Below are 16671 nucleotides of genomic sequence, written 5' to 3'. Positions count from 1 at the left end.
TTTGATTACACCACGTTCAAAGTTTAGCTGGCATTGCTTTTGTAAAATGTTTTGTCTACTCTGAGAGAAGATTTCTTCTTTACCACAAAAATTGGTAAAAGATATGCTCGACCGTTGCAGATGATTTCGGAATTTACTTTACAAAACGTATTTAATCAAGTTACTAAAACGAAAGTAATGTTACTTACTATCAAATCAACGGCATTAGCGTTGCTATAATTTGATGAAAAAAAAAGAAAAAAAATTCACGGAATCCAGAATAAAATATATATTTTATATGCGGAGTATATGAAAAAGAACTAAAGTGAAAAATAAAAAATAAAAAAAACAAAAATAAAAAATGAAATTATAATAAATAAATTTAAAAAATAATTTTTAATTACAAAATGTTACATATTTATATTTTTCATGATATCGTGTCAATCTAATCAGTCTATCGCTTTTTTATACAATAATCAACAACACATTTATGTAATATAAAAAATAACGTAGTTTGTGGCTTAAATCTTTTACTTATATCAATTGCATATGATGATTATTGCTTTGAAAAATTTTCATTAATATTTCATTGTTCTCAAAACATATAAAAAAAAAAAAAAAAAACACAAAAAACAAAAAAAGGAAAACAAAGGAATTTTTGATTTACTAAAATGAGTGTTTGTTTTTTACGAAAAGACAACAAAAATAAAACATTATTGTTTAAGAGACAACAAAGTTCAAGCAAACTGTTGTTAGTGTTTGCATTAGCAATGCTTGTCATGCAGCATTTCATGCTTGTCAGTGGCAATACGCCCAAAGGATTAAGAACGCACTTGCGTTCTGCCAAGTTAAGCAGCGTACACAGTTTGCCAGAAATAAATGCTGATCGTACGGCCGGCAAATACGGTGAGTTCTTAATGTTGTTCTCTCTTCAATAAACACGAACGAATGTTAGTGCAAGGGTCATTTTATAGGTGTGTTTGAAGCTGGGTGTGTGTTCGCAAAAAAATTGCAAACTTTATAAATTCTTAGATAGAAAAAAAATTAATTGCCTACTGTCACGAGATAGGTTCAGTTTTTTAGCCCAAGTTTTTGAGTTTTTTTTTTCCTTTTTTTTTTTTTTTTGCTTACACTTTATGATCTTTAGTTATTTTTCTCTTCAGATACCAGTTTAGATAGCAATAAGATAGATAAAAAAGGGTACTTCAGTAGTAGTCTTTGTGCAGTGTCTGCACCGAAATGTGCAAACGAGTAAACAAGTTTTGCACAGGATTTTAATTATTATCTGATTCCCAGCAAAGCGTCAAATTGCTTTCATCACTTAGTCGCCTTTTGTCCTTGATAATTCTCAATATTTTTCTTAACTTGGCAAATAAATTCCACACGACGTTTGCATATTACGTCCCTTTGGAGAATTTTCCGATATTAAGAGTTCGTCAAATTGTTTCTTCGGATGGCACTTTACGAAATCTGCTCTCGATATGCCATAAAGTGTTGCTGGCAGTCACAACTTATTTAATTATGTCTGTCCGTCCGTCCGGTTTTGGTTTTACAACTTTTTCTTCGTGTTAAAGCACAGACGTAAGCTATCAACAAACACAACCATTAACAGAAAAAAAATATCTCAAAAAAAGTAAAATGCAAATGTATTGAGAGAACCTTGTTAAATTTCGTGTTAACGTTTTGTCCGTCGGTCCATAAGTCCGTCGTTGTTGGTCGCACGTCTCCTAATTACAAAAATTAAGACACATAATTACGACTTTGTGATATCTTTAGGAAAGTTCAAATGTAAGATTAATTCACTCACACAAACATTCCTTCGGTTGCTAAACAATTCAGCAAAGAAACCTTAAAATATTATTTGTAAATGTATTTACTATGTAAGCAGTCTTCACTATTAACATAAAAATTTGGTGCCAAAGATATCGCTACGTCTGTCCACTAATTGCATACTTATTCCTCTTGACTCGGGAAGAGGCATAAAACGCTTGAGAATGTGCCCATAACTGCTGGAGTACAAACAAATGTTTTTGTCGGCATCGATCATTACGTATTATTCCCTTTCCTTACATACACTAATCGTAAAAAGAGCTAAGTATATCCAGTACATATAGCGTAACATGCAAACACAATTTTCTTTCTTTTGTCCTCTAGACAGTTGACTCTTCACACATTTGCTACAATTTTCCTTATAAACGTTCGAATTGAAGTTGCATCAATGGGATCTCAGGGCGTTTATTACGAATAAAAATGATACTTGATGAGCTGTGTTTCTTTATTTTTTAAGCATCAAGGGGGGATTAAGCAGATGGATAGACCTGGAAACCCGTCTTTTTTGAAGCTTGACAGCATGCGAATTAAAGAATTATTGGAAATAGAACGTTATGAGTTATCATTGTTCGATGCAATGTTGAAAGCAAGCTCAGCAAACATCAAGTAAAGAAATATGAAATTTTGAGGCAGACCGTGCACTCGTTACTTCCTATTTAACAATTAAACACGATTGTCTATAAAGATTTGCTAAAGTTCTTTAACGCGTCCTTAAAATCACCCAGGGGCCATCAAGCTTAATTTTTTTGAACTAAACGCTGAGAATAGTCTGTACTATTCGGACTCGGGTCTTTTTTGGAGAAATGCTTTCTTGCTTTTGAATCTGCATAAGAAATTTGCTTGATATGTAGCTAAAGACAATGGCATCGCTCCACGTTTCTTATCAACTCAGAGTATCAGTCCACCGTTTACTTGGCCCCTGCTGGCGATGCCGGCATGTAGACCAAAAAATTGACGTAATCCTCTAAATGATTCTTTGAGTAAAGTGCATCTGTGAAAAGTTTCGGATTTGTGGTCGTAAAGTCTCGTGTGGTCTCGTTACTTAAATAAAGCACGTTTTCAGCTATTTGTACAATCTATGCATGGTCAGAAGACAATGAAGGATATCCGATAATCGCTCCTAAAAGTTTTACCGCGTTTATGTGAAATGCAAGACAAAGTCCAAACAATACACTGACGAGGCAACTGGAGCTGCGGCAATTAGAAAAACATTCATTAGTTCTCCAATTGCATTAGTTAGAAATAGCCTTTTGCTTCATATTCAAAAATATGAACTCTAGCGAGTCCGATATTTGTGCTTTGAAGAGTAAAGTTTAAGTCCTTGTCGCAACCTTGAACACGTGCCGCTTACAACAGATTGGAAAAAAATATATAATTATATCACCTAATAAAAAATACTTCAAGTCTTTTTACTGCTTTTTACAACATTTTCCCTATCATAGGATTAGTAAAAAAGAATGTTAAGATAGCTATCCAAAGAATCACATAAGGTGAGATAGAGATTAAACCAGTTTTCATTGCTTACTAGCACTTGACATTTCTGACGCATTTCAACTTTTTACTACTTTTTGTTCTTATATTCGTTTTCACTTAATATCACATCAAGAATCCTGTTTTTTTTTTTTTTCGTAGCTTCGGTTTCAATTTCAGAATTAACCTCTTAATTATTTTCTTGCATGAGCATAGCTGTAATCTTTTACGGTAACTGGAAGAATATCGATAACATGAATTTTCCATCATACAAACATATGTAGGCACATACGTTTAAATGGTCACCGTCACCGTGCAGTTCTAAAATTGTATAGAAAAAAACCAGTGTTGAAAATGAGCAAATGCGCACATAGCAGCAAGCACATCGGCCAAATTCGTCATGGACGTGCATTCTACGTACACATGTCCCAATGGTAGCATTTTTCAATTTTGTTTTTCATGCTTACTTTTGTTATTTTCCATTTCAGCTACTTACCAGCTAGCAATGGTAGTCAGTAAAGAAGACAAGCAGACAAGCAGTCAGTCAGTAAGCCAGTTAGTCTGCCTTCAAGCTTATCGATCAATCTTTTGTCAATTTTTGCAAATTTATCTCTTTTTCTCTGCAAAAGAATCTTCAAATAATTACATATTCATCTCATTGAATATTCGCTGCAAGCTATTCTGCCCTCACACACACACACACACACACACAATTGTGCTTTAAAAAATTATAAACAATAAATTCTCAAATGATTGTTATGAAGATTTGAAGACTTTCTAAAGGTTTACATTTTAGAGACACCAATGTTCACCTAATAAATCATCATAATGATCGGTCGTCTTCCTTTTTACCTTTGGCTATTCATCTCTGTTAGAATAATGAAAGTTTTTCGTTTTTGATCAAAAGTCAATTTCTTCTACTCATTATTATTTTTAATGAATGGCAAATGAAAAAATTAAGCAAAATGTAAAATAACCTCAAGCTCACCTTAATTATGTTTAGATGATTCACCTCAAGAATTGCAATTAAGTTCAAAGCATTTGTCTTGAGTTTCGAGTAATAGTTTAAACAAAAGCTTTGATTGCTATCACTAACATTCAATTTATTGTTATTTCCATTTTAATATTCTAGTTATTGTTAAAAGTAAAGGTTGCCTAAAACCAAAAGAAATGAAAAAAAACTATTCAAGCTTTCTCTTCAAAATGTTACAAAAGAAAATATTCTAAAACAATTCAAAGTCTTACGAGTTTTGCATTCTTTTTCTAAGATCATCAGATACCTAGAAGGTTTACAAGGTCATGGCCTTTCTTTTTGTAGCTTTTAATCTCTCAACTTGTCGTAGACTGTTATATAATCACGGGGGCACTAAACACTTTTTATTCGATAAATTTTTAAGAGTATAGCAACCAAGATAAGTCGAATGTTAAGTATTCTCTCCACTAACCAAATATTGTATGGAAATATTATCACTTTTCGGGCCATTAATGGATGTTAGAAAAATTGATCTAAAAATATCAAATCTTTCAAATCGAAAATCACATTTTTTTTTTTATACGCATCAACAAGGGATGGATTGATTTAATCGTGTCCGTGTGTCCGTCTATGTAATGTCTACTGTGAATATGTTGCTGACTGCGAAAATTAATCTATCGACTTCGAATTAGAGAGAAGCATTGGAAGTTCTTGCACGGTGGTTGATATTGAAAATGGGCGACATCACGTCGAATGGGCGTGTGCTGCAAGAAGGAAAAAAAAAATTTTTTTTTGTTCATTCGCGAAACATTGTTTAATGATGATTATTAATAAAAACTGCAAATAAATGAAAAGAAAAAATTGATCCGCGATTTGTTTGTCACTTGTAAGCATTTTTCATACCTTCATCTCCTTTATTTAATATTAATATAATATAATAATTCTTCTCTTGGTAGCTTAATTCGCGTTATTATCAAAAATTCTTTCTTAAAATTGATTCGTGTTTATTCGTAATTCGATCACTGTTCATTTTCGCATAAAATTATATCACTACTTCTGCCCATAGCCTATCCATGCCGTTTCTATCCCGGTTGCTACGAGGCAACTACCTATTGTGTTTTCATTCATCATTCATTGATTGTGCAACTCACACGTTTCGTAAGTTGAAAATCTCGGAATCTTCGAAATTTACGTCTATTCGTCATATCGAAAAAATTAGTTAGGAATTTTTGTCAAGCAAATACTTCTCGAAAACAACTGCATTATAGGGAGAATCCAAAAAAAAAATTGATTGATCAAATTTTGATGGATACGAATTCAGTTCCGTCGATGTGCTTTTCCTTTTTGGCCAAAAAATATTTTTTGCCCGTTTTCTTTTTTCGCCACATAAAGGCTGTTTTTTTGCCTTGAAAGGCATTAGAAGGGAAGAGGCTTCAAAGTAGAGCTTTACCGTTCAAATTTAACACAGCCGCAGACGTGAACGCTACGGCATTCGCTTTCGGGCATCGCTGAATGCAGCGAACGTGTTGATACCGTTAAGCGTCTTCTCAAAGAACGCATTGTTTTTCGCAAATCCTTGTCAATAATTATGGAAAAAAGGAACTTTTGTGCTATGCGACCGTATTTGTAAACCGCCCTAAAGAGAGAAATTTTCTATTTTTGAATTTCAATTCTTCATCGATTTTCTTCAGAAATTTAGAATTTAGACCTTCCATATCGGAAGAAGATTCTAATTTGCTTGATATGAATTAATATATCACTAGTGGTGTAGGGTGTAAATATACTGCATGCATTTTTTCTTAACGAACGGCCAATTACACTCAAGCGAGAAAGACACACTCACACTTTATGTAATAGCTGATATTGTTACCTTTTGTGTTTAGAATTTCAAAAGGTAGCGTGACTATCACTGTTGCATTGCTTTAGGCGCAATATGGATTAATGCGACTTGCAATTAGATTCTTTGTGAATACCATTAAAATTATATAAGACACATATTGGTCATTACTCGCGTTCCGGATAGCCTTAGTATTTAGCCGAATGTTAGCACGATGTAGTCATGAACTGTTATCTTGTTTCATAAGGAGTATCGTATGGAGTACTACTCGTTATCCTTAGCCAATGAATTATAAGGCGTCCGTGGACACTGCAGAAACTCTAATAATGACAAAGCTTTATCGTGTTTACAAGTTCATAAGTTTCCACGTTTATCATAAAATACAAGCGAACGCATTTACTATTTTATGCCTCATAAAATTTTCAAAATTGTTTTCATTAAATCGATACTTATATCCATAATGTAATGAAAATGAGTTTTATTTAGACAGAGCCGTTCACTGCAATTACCCATAAGAGAAAAGAATATTGAAGAGTTGAGAAAGAAAAAGAAATTGATGTTGGGAATTATGATTGTTGGCTTACATGCAAGGAAATAAAAGAGGAAAAAAAAAGCGAAAGAAAAAAAAAAAAAAAAAAAAATGAAAAAGAATTTTTAAATGCTGCGGTATTTGGCGCTTATAACTGAAATGATTAACTGCGTTCCAAATTTGTTGTGGAATCTTCGTGCAGCCTCTAGAAGAAGCGCACAAGTCACAACGCATACAACGCCGCTAACCATTTCCCCGTTGTCACTTCAAAGACACTAGACACACATACACCTGCATATTTACATGAAAAAGTTAATGTAGTTTTTTTTTTGCTTCTTTCTAAAATTTGTGTCATTTCCTTGCTTGAAGTGTTTTAGAGGTTTTTTTTTTTTTCCTAAATTATAGTTACACACATCTGTGTATATACATGAGCGTAAGCTAGTTAGAAGCATTACATTATTTTTAAGTTGCTTTGTATACCTTACAATATTAATGAAATTTGCTAGTTTGTGCAGTTGACGAACATAGCAAAGCTTACACTCACAGGATAGCCGCCATTAGCGTTAAGTTGTGTAGAAAAATATGAAAAAATTTATTGCTTGCTTGGACTGAATATTTTAATAATAAACAGGGGAAGGGTTTCACGGGCTTTGAAGTTCTTGTTATGCACTTTATTGATGGACGGGGGGAGGGAGTGAGGTTGGGGTATATACGAAATTTGTCCCTCCATCATTTAGTACTTAGACATATTCGTTATGGGTAGTCTTTTAAGATCTTCATCAACTGGGCTGCGTTTATTAATCCGCTGATCGATTTTTGCTTGAACATTTATGTCTTTACTACTGTCTTCAAAAAATTAGGCAAAATTTTGATTGCACATGAGTACACGCACTTCCAATATCGATGGAAACTGTATTTTTGTTAGGATGCTTCACGTTTCATATCCGACAAAGGCTTCAAGTTTGTCAATTTTTAAGCTGGAGTGTCTTTTTTAATTGTTAAAAATTATCTCTCACCACTTTTTTAAAAAACATAATAAAAAATTTGCATTAAATTGTGTTCGAAATTGAAATTAATTGCTTGCCTATGCAAACATTAAATGCATAAGAAAGTTCTTGATGTTATAAACAGCGGCACAATGACAAATTGACAATTCGTACGAAGACTTTAAAGCAGTTCGAAAACATCGCTAACCTTGATCGAAAATGAAGGATATTGTATTTAGCAATCGTCAGCTGAAACGTCCTTTGGATCAGCTCTGTAGAGTTTAGAGAAAGACTTCTATTCCAGTCTGTCTAGCTCAACAATATCAAGCCAGCGATAATTTTTTTTCTAAATCACCAGTGCATTGAAGTGGCTGCGGACATAATTTATCTGAATTATGGTAATCTTTAATGCATAATTACTAGTGAAGACGATCAGACATGAGTTTATGCTAACTATGAAGAAAACAACCCATCAATTGAGTGTCTTGTCAAGTGTTATTGATACATAAGCTAAATTGACTCAATATTTTACACTATACGCTGATTGTTGCTTCCAAATGTTACATACGAAATGTTTATATTAATACACCTTTCTTCTTGAGTGCTTAGTACCAAAACACAAGAAACATTGTCGCGGCTTACGTGTCAAACATTTAGCGGTGTCTTCAAACGGCATAATTTAGACCCTTCCGGTTGTCGGAGACATAAAACATAAATATGAATAAAATTACTTAGCTTTCCAAGCAAAGTGCATAAAATACCTTTCATTTCGTTAATAGTATAATTATTTTTTCTTTGTTTTTGTTTCTGTTACTCATGTTATAAGCAATGTTATCATCTTTCTTCTTAAGTGTGATATCGAGCAACATGCCTTTAAAAATATTTACAGATTTAACTCGTCTTAATCGTTTTTTCTCCTAAAGACGGATGGAGGACGGACGGAAAAGAGGTACATAAAAGTTTCCATACGATTTAGAAATACGCATCGGTAATCCGGAGTAGACTAAGACAAAATTAAGCGAATTTGTGAAAAGATGACACATAAGGTCTTATTTTTCACTCAGCAGAACAACTGCGTACTTTACATTGAATCTTTTGAACTTTCTTTCTCCAGAAAAATAGCTGCTAGGTATATAATGTTCGAATAATTTTTGGTTTTATTGGAATGACTAGACGCTTAATAATATAAATATAAGAGATGGGGAAGTGGGCCTCGCGTTTGTATCCTGTGGTATGGCCATCTACGTACTTCATCACTCTATGCGTACTCAAAACCGTGAATTCACTTTTCCGGATGTTTCCACTGGCAAATCAAACCCATACAAATACTACTCCCCGCCTTTGTTTTTTTTTTTTGACTTCGTCGATAAGCGTGTTAGGTGAGTACTTTAAGAGTCCGTCTTGCCTGAATAAATAAATCTTTTCAACTGAATGAAATCAAAGACCTTGTGGACAGGTTCCTTCCTTTTTAATATATTATTAAATTAAATATGCAAGATGTATAAAAATATCCTGAGAATTCATATGTTTATATACAAAAAAAAAAAAAAAAATTGTCGTTTAACTACACATATCCAGCTATACTTGGCTAAGTTATCATTAATTTAAGATTTTGCTCAAAGTTAGACAAGAGTTATTGGGAAAATCTGGCCTTAAATTTGATTTTTCTTTAAATCAGCATGAAATTATTTCTAAACGAGTTATTGGGAGAAAAACAAAAAAATTGCTTAAGTTAGAGAATATGCTAGAATGCCTCAATGCTACTACGGCTTTCCCACTTGTCACACATTTACTCTATTTTTTTTTCGGTTCCCATGTATTTAAATGTGAGTTTTATTCCCACTACTAGCGCAATAGAAGCTTACTTTGATATAATTTCATGTTTTTCTATTTTTAAACATTTTTTATTGCTCATCTAATTTCCTCAAAGCTGAAGCGATAAATATATGGTTTTCTAGAGTCACTTTATTGCGCACATTCACTTGTGTCCATTCACATATATTTTATGCACTGTCGCAGACACAGGTACAATGCTTTAGTGGCACGACTGCCACATCATATGATATAAAAAGGAAACAATTAATTCTGTGCATAAACATATAAAGCTTGGAATTACAAATTTTCTATTTGATCGATTACGAGTCGCTCTTTGCATATCCAAATGAAAATAACATTCTAAGCGCCTGCGGCAAACTCTACAAAGTGTAAACACAACAAAAAAAAAATAAAATATAGTTTAACAAGTTGTCTATAAACGTGAAGGTCTTGACTTAGTTTTCTAAAAGCGAAAAAACCGTTACCCAACATCCTATCTATATTCATGATGAAAACAGTTCATGCCAAAGATGAAGAAAACTTATATTCCTTTCTCTCTTTTTCGTTTTGCAAGTCCATGAGTTAGCTTAAAATAAAGACAGTGTTAAGTACGAAGATTTACTTGTGCCACAATGAAATATATTTTTTTTATTTTAGTCAATGACCACCGTAGGCCAATATTTATTGCTTTCAAGTAAGTTATGTGCAGAAGTAATTGGTTTTTGCGTTGATAGGGCCGACAATGAATATAATGTTGCCAGCATCCAAATGAATTAGTTCGCTTAAAAGTGTTATTTGCTTTAATTAGGGCGAAAATAATTTTACAATTTCTTGGATCGAAAGAAATGCCTGAAGTTTTTTTATATTTTCAAAGAGGTCTTGTGCGGCATAGTTACAAAATTTTGAAAATGATTTTTTTACTGTGGCCAAAGAGATGTTCATTGTTATATTCAGCTCTCAGCAGTTGTTAACTGAACAAATCAGCTAAATAGAGTGATGGTTTTAAAGAAACGTTTTTTCAAACTTGACAGGAATAACTCGCGATATTAACTTGTTTTTTGGAAGTCTTTACAACTATTGTGTTCAAGGTGTTAAGCATGTTGAGCAGGGTGATAGCTCTCTTAAACTCTAAAAGGCATGGCCGAGTAGATAAGACTCAGCACGGGGCGCTTAGAGCATACTTGCTCGTGGCAGCAATCAGTGCTCTATCGATAAAGATCTTACACTTACGACCTACTAGACTGCGACTTGCTCCTCGTTCTCCTATCCTACTTCTTTCTGATCATCAACGTGATAGCCCTATAGTGCAGCGATTTGTTATGGAAAAAGTCGGTTTATGTGAGCGAATCATAACGATCGGTTCGACGTTTAAAAAAAGATGTTCAATTTTATACACGAAACTGTTTATAATACGCACTTGAGTTGCTGCTTTCAATATTGGCGTAGCGGCATTGTTTCAAAATCAATCATGCCTTTAGCCCGACGTACAATATTATATAAGTAAAAAATTATGTTTATTTTGATATAAATTCCCGAAACTATTCTGACAAACTGCTTTAGAAAATGTGATGAAATGTTTTTCAAGCGTTCAAGATTTTCATATAAAGCACTTGGTTCTCATTGGTAAATACTACCTGCGGAAAGATAATATCAGGATAGCGGGCATAAGTGATAGAAAACTTGATAAACAAAGTTTAGTAATACATGGGATAGCGTTTGGTTTTGCGATATCTTATTTTCTGTCATCATTAACCCGTTTATTGCATAGAGCATCAACTATACACCAGAAATGACTATAATTAATTTACAAAATTATATATGCGTACGTGTGTGAATAACTAAAAGGTAAATGGCATAGAATTGTAGTTAAATCAGGTTTGCTGTTCAAGCGTTTTGTTTTTGATTTGCATCCGATAGCAAACACACACTTGGTCCCTAAGCTCGAAAATAAAATAAGCTGTTATTCAATTTCTTTATACTGCTTTCCGCTAAACGTGATTTGATAAGCGTACGTTAACTTTTCAGCATGTCTTCCCGTATAACTGAACATTTTACATGAAACAACAAGTAAGAGAGAAAAACAAGTTGAAACGTTATGGCCGGGCGAGACAGACTAATCAATTCGTTCAGCTACTACGCGAAGCAAAGAATGATTTTCCAAAAAACTCTTACATTGAAAGAGATTCACAACATATGAACCGACATGGTTCAAGCTTAATATGCTTAACTTTTTTGAAAGAACTTTTTACCCTTCATCTATATATATATATATATATATCATAAGATAGCCCAACTTTAGCATAGCAACACAGTAAATTTAGTTTTACGATAGATCTCTTCTAGGAGCCACTTTACACCATAAAGTACTAGAAGTTAGATGTTGTTGTTACTTAGAGGCTTATATATGGAAAGGACAATCATATCCATAATCACTTTCTAGGCCTAAATACTATTTTTCGCTTTGAAATATTTGCCGAGCAATAGTAAAAGCTGCATTTTTCTTCTTTATAATGAGCTTCTTCTAAATGGCTCGTTGCGCGAGAAGCAGTCGTAAACATGGTTCGATCGGAGGCAAAAACATCTCAGTACAAAAAAATTTCACTTATTGCATATATCGCTTGAACACCAAAAAAGGCTGGGGCAGGCATTAGGGCGATTTAGAAAACAACTCTAAATTGATTTCCTCCGTAAAAGGTTTGTTTCTCTCAACTTGTTTCTGATGTTGCGTACACCCGTACAAACTTACCAAAAGTGTAGAGTACAACATGAATTCATGCATGAATATATGCAAGCTGAAATGAATGTGCGTTGAAAATGATGTGCTATAAACAAAAACATATTGAAAACGATTAAGTTGAAATAAAATTGTTAAAAATTTATTACAAAAAGCTATTTGGCATTATTTAGAATCACTTTCTAAATCGATATGAGCTTGTCTGTCGGTCCGTCCATCCGTCCAGTTTTTTAAAATATTTTGAAGTAATTTGGTGCACTGATGGGTGTTGACCGAAAGACCGACACTCTTTAAACATATTTCGTATCGGACGACTTGTTCGATCACTTCCCATATAACGATTATTTTTAAATTTTGCTACATGAATAATTGCAAGGAGATGTAGGGTGTAGAATAACGATAGATAGTGATTTGCTATAGTGTTTTTATTTGTTTTAAAATGATTTAAAACAAAATATTTTTATGGAATATTCCAAGTGCTTTGAATCGAACAAAACGCTACCATGCACTTGTTTAAAGGAAGCGACATTTTGTAAAGCCTATCTTTTTGAATGATTCTGCTAGTCACCACTTTACAAACAAGCAACGAATGCTTTTATTGTTCCAAAGGAAATGCAAAGCTATAAAAGATACCCAATGAATAATTTACTGATTTAAGACATTGCCTAACATATTAAGTAAATACGTTCACTAGTGACGTGTGGCTGTTAAGCAGAATTATTTGCAAGTAGTTTAATAAGCATAAGATAATTGAATAGAGTTCAAGCATTTCAAAGGCCTGAAAAAAAGTTATATACCCTATGGTTCGTTTCGGCCATTCAATTCATATTTGGAAACTTTTCTGAAGTTACATGTAAAGTACAATATTATTGAAAGCTCTTTATTTAATATTAAAGACAAGACGTTAAAGACAAGCAAGATAAAAGCACATATGTTTCAGTAAATATTATATAAAATCGAGTAAGTTATCCTTCTAACTTCCTCGGCTCATTCGAGCCGGCTTGACTTAATTTCGCTATCCTAATCGGGCATCATCTCGTTTGAGTAGCCGAGGAGGTAAGAACCGGGCGAATAGGCGACATTCCCTGACTGATTGGTCATATTAAAAAAACTATCAAGCTTCAAGTTTTGATCTTATAAGGAAATTTTGTATCACTATCATTTTTATGCAGCGCCACATTAAATACCAACATACTCTATCTGTTCTAGATATCGAGATATCGATCACATGATGTAACTAAAAGTTTATCAAAATTAATCAGTTGTGTCACTGCCATAATCCAATAAATTAAAATGGGAGGTTGAAATTTTATTTTGTTTGTGGAGTTCGCAATCAATTTAGAAAATGGGATCCAAAAACTCAGAGTGAGCTTATCGAAGGAGAAGATAGTGGAAAAAACTCGAAAACGATTGAAATTTTTTTGCTGCAATCAATAATATATTATCTCCAGGAGATATTTTCAAAAACATTCATCAGAATGATTTAAAAGCTCGAACGAAAAATGGATCTAATCGGCTTACGTCCACAATTAACAATAATATTCGCATTTCTACATTGTTTCAATCGGTTGTGAACGAATACAGTAACAACAGAAAGAAAATCACTTCTTGGACACACAAATTGGAAACGTTGGGTTTATTGCTCTGTTGTATACAACACTCTAATGAAAATGGTTCTCTTGGATCATTATATGATGAAAATGATGAATGAAAATGATGATGACAATGAATGGATACATTTTGGTCATACATAAATCGTCTGGCTAACTAGCACTAGTATCTTAGCAGATTTCAGTCAAGTTGACGGCCTTTACCCAACTCCCCTGAAGGCGGACTTCACTTTCTAAGAACAAAACCGTCTTCCTAAGTCGTACACATAATTTGCTTATAACAATACAATATATAAAGTAATATATGAAAATATAATAATGACATTGCATTGCTTATAACGAGAACATGCTAGGTTTTCTCTGATGTACGCAAAACACAGAACGACTGAAGACAGCTTTTCCACATATATTATAATTATTGCTACTATGATTAATTTAATCAGAGAAATAAATTCGTAGGCTAAAGTTTTTCAAGCACTAGGCTTCGGCTTTGTTGAAAACTCTACTGCACTTGAGGTTTGAACTCGCGACCATTGAGTAGTTAGTCGAGATTCTAAGACTACTTGGCGAATGAGACAGATTTATAAATATATATATATATAGCTTTTATTATAGCAATCGCTTGTGATTCTAGTCTGCCTGTCTATTATTTAATAAACATTATTTGTAAACAGAGACAGAAAGAAAAAGAGAGAGAGTTGAAGAGGGTTAGGAGCACTTGTCGAGCATTAAGTATCATCTTGAAATTGTAAACAGAATTATTGAAGAGACAGTTATAGTCATTGTAAATTCTTTGCAAATTGTTAAAGAGAATAAAATACATAAGGAATCGCAAAAAAAAAAAAAAATAAATAAATAAATAATAAAAAATATTTTCTAACAAATTTCCAACATAAGCATTCCGTGACAAACGGGTGTTTTCTAATGTACAGCAAAAGCTAAATTAAAATTTTCCCCAGATTAACAATAGCGTTACTTCATGGCATTGTTTGATTTTATTATTCTTTCTGCTATCAACAAAGCAGTGCGAGTGCACGAAAATCATAAGCAATTAATTACTTAAGTTTTTAATATGCATTGTCTTGTGTGGCGTTTGTGTTCTTTTTTGCAGAAATTCGTAGCATCTCTGGTGAACCAAATTATAAATCTGTCAATCTTACTTGGGAAGTGGAGTTCGTTACCACTCCTTCAAATCAAGCCGCCGATGCCGTTAATGAAGTTGAGCTACCGAAGGTATTTCAAATTTATTTCTGTGAATTGCAAACATTTGGACCGCATCGATGTCGCTCAAAATCGATAGATGAAACAAAGCAGACGAACGCTTTCCTAGCGGATGATAAAATGTATAGCAACAATAACAACATCTGAACTAAAGAATAATGTATTGTATGAATTTTTATACATTTTAGTAGACAAACGCGTCAATATGAGGCTTACATTGACAACTTGCGTATGGCTACTAAGTATCGATTTCATATACGTCCACAAAGTCGGCGACGGGATATTAAGGTTACAGGGCGTTCAGAAATATTTAGTAATGAAGTTGAAGATTTTAACGAAAACGCCAATGGCCAGACAATAATTATACCAACCAAAGGCTGTAAGTGTTGCATAGCATAGAAAAGCGGAAACGTTTTTTTTTTCTAAAGATACGATTTATAGTTTCAGCCCAGGCTACCAAATGTTTGCCGCATGCCTCGGAAATTGTAGTTGAAACTGGTCCTTATTTTGCTGGTAAGATTGTCGTAGATGGAGGCAAGTGTGGCATTAAAGGTAATCCGGAAGATCCAAGGGACACATACACTATGCGGATTGAGCATCAAGCATGCGGTAGTTTAGTTAAACCGGAGACGAATACCGTGGAAACATTTATAACCGTTCAAGAGAATCTGGGAATATTTACGCATAGCACCAGAAGGTATATTTCTCTAAGAATTTGTTTTTTTCTTTTTTGAAAATAGATAAACGAAAAGCGGTTTTTTTCTTTTTTTTTTGTTTTCCTTCTCAAAGATTTGTCGTTGTTTGTAGTTATCAGTCAGGCATGCAAACGGTAAGAGCCAGCTTTTCCGTACCCGGGAAAGGCGGTGTTGCAGCTGTTGAACATTCCAATGACGATGAAGATCGTAAAGGCCGCCTTTTAGAACCGCCCAAGTTTGTAGATAAAAGTGAATTAGTTCTTAAGGAAAATAATGATGAAGATTTAAGTAGCTTGACTACTGAAAAAACTGAAGCAAATGAAACGGAAGCTTTGGTTAAAGAAATAGAAAATCATTTATTGCATGCAAATGAAACGGAAACGATAATTAGTATGCAAAACTCTAGCGAACATGATGTCTTAAGTGCGGTAGCTTGGCTGGAAAATATCGTACCCAATGTCAATGAAGATCACATTAAATCCAAAGAGATGAAAAGAGAAAATGAAAATAAAGAAAATATAGCGGAATATGCCAAATTAGTCTTGAATCGTAACGGGCAAGATGAGGAAATGATTGCCGGCCTACTGCATGAAGCACAAACAGGAAAAGGTAAACCATTTGAATATAAATTACATTCGATAAGTAAGTGATAAACACACAATTAATAAATATTCGCTTTTAATGTAGCTTTCATTGATTCGTTAGTGAAATTCGATACACTTAACGTGAGCTCCGTTGCTTTAACTATTCTATTATCTGTGATATTGTTGTTGGTATTCTTGTTGATATTCTATCGTGAATTCAAGAGGCGCAATATGCCAAATCAAAGACAACAGCTATCATCTACATTATCATTATCATCATCATCATCATCATCATTACCATCGTCATCGTCAGTGTCGACCAATCTGCCTCGACTTAATCATCGACATTTGCAACAATTAACTTTACCCAGATCATTACAAACCAAAAATCAAGAATTATTAGCTTGA

General features: G+C 33.5%; 1 protein-coding gene across 3 annotated transcripts; it reads left to right on the top strand.

The window, feature by feature from the left end:
- The first annotated feature begins 639 nt into the window (after nucleotides 1-639).
- On the top strand, nucleotides 640-16671 carry LOC119633840. 3 transcript variants are annotated; one of them, XM_038027622.1, is made up of 6 exons: nucleotides 640-885; nucleotides 14875-14996; nucleotides 15173-15363; nucleotides 15426-15681; nucleotides 15774-16288; nucleotides 16367-16671. In XM_038027622.1, exons 1-6 carry the CDS (start codon nucleotides 859-861, stop codon nucleotides 16669-16671), a joined length of 1416 nt encoding a protein of 471 aa, XP_037883550.1. In that variant the 5' UTR covers nucleotides 640-858. The 3 variants fall into 3 exon arrangements, with proteins under 3 accessions (XP_037883550.1, XP_037883547.1, XP_037883548.1); XM_038027619.1 differs by having other exon boundaries at nucleotides 14875-15106; XM_038027620.1 differs by lacking the exon at nucleotides 640-885 and having other exon boundaries at nucleotides 14765-14996.

Source organism: Glossina fuscipes, unplaced genomic scaffold, assembly GCF_014805625.2.
Source record: "Glossina fuscipes isolate IAEA_lab_2018 unplaced genomic scaffold, Yale_Gfus_2 2, whole genome shotgun sequence".
Taxonomy (NCBI): domain Eukaryota; kingdom Metazoa; phylum Arthropoda; class Insecta; order Diptera; family Glossinidae; genus Glossina; species Glossina fuscipes.
The sequence above is the reverse complement of the archived record's forward strand: the minus strand, read 5'-3'. Positions and strand labels throughout refer to the sequence as shown.

What these genes read in the sequence shown, in the direction of transcription:
- LOC119633840 (XM_038027619.1), top strand. Translation starts at nt 651, where the DNA reads ATGAGTGTTTGTTTTTTACGAAAAGACAACAAAAATAAAACATTATTG. An exon ending in AATTATACCAACCAAAGGCT is followed by an intron (nt 15,364 to 15,425) that starts GTAAGTGTTGCA and finishes TACGATTTATAG; the next exon opens with TTTCAGCCCAGGCTACCAAA. An exon ending in TTTACGCATAGCACCAGAAG is followed by an intron (nt 15,682 to 15,773) that starts GTATATTTCTCT and finishes TCCTTCTCAAAG; the next exon opens with ATTTGTCGTTGTTTGTAGTT.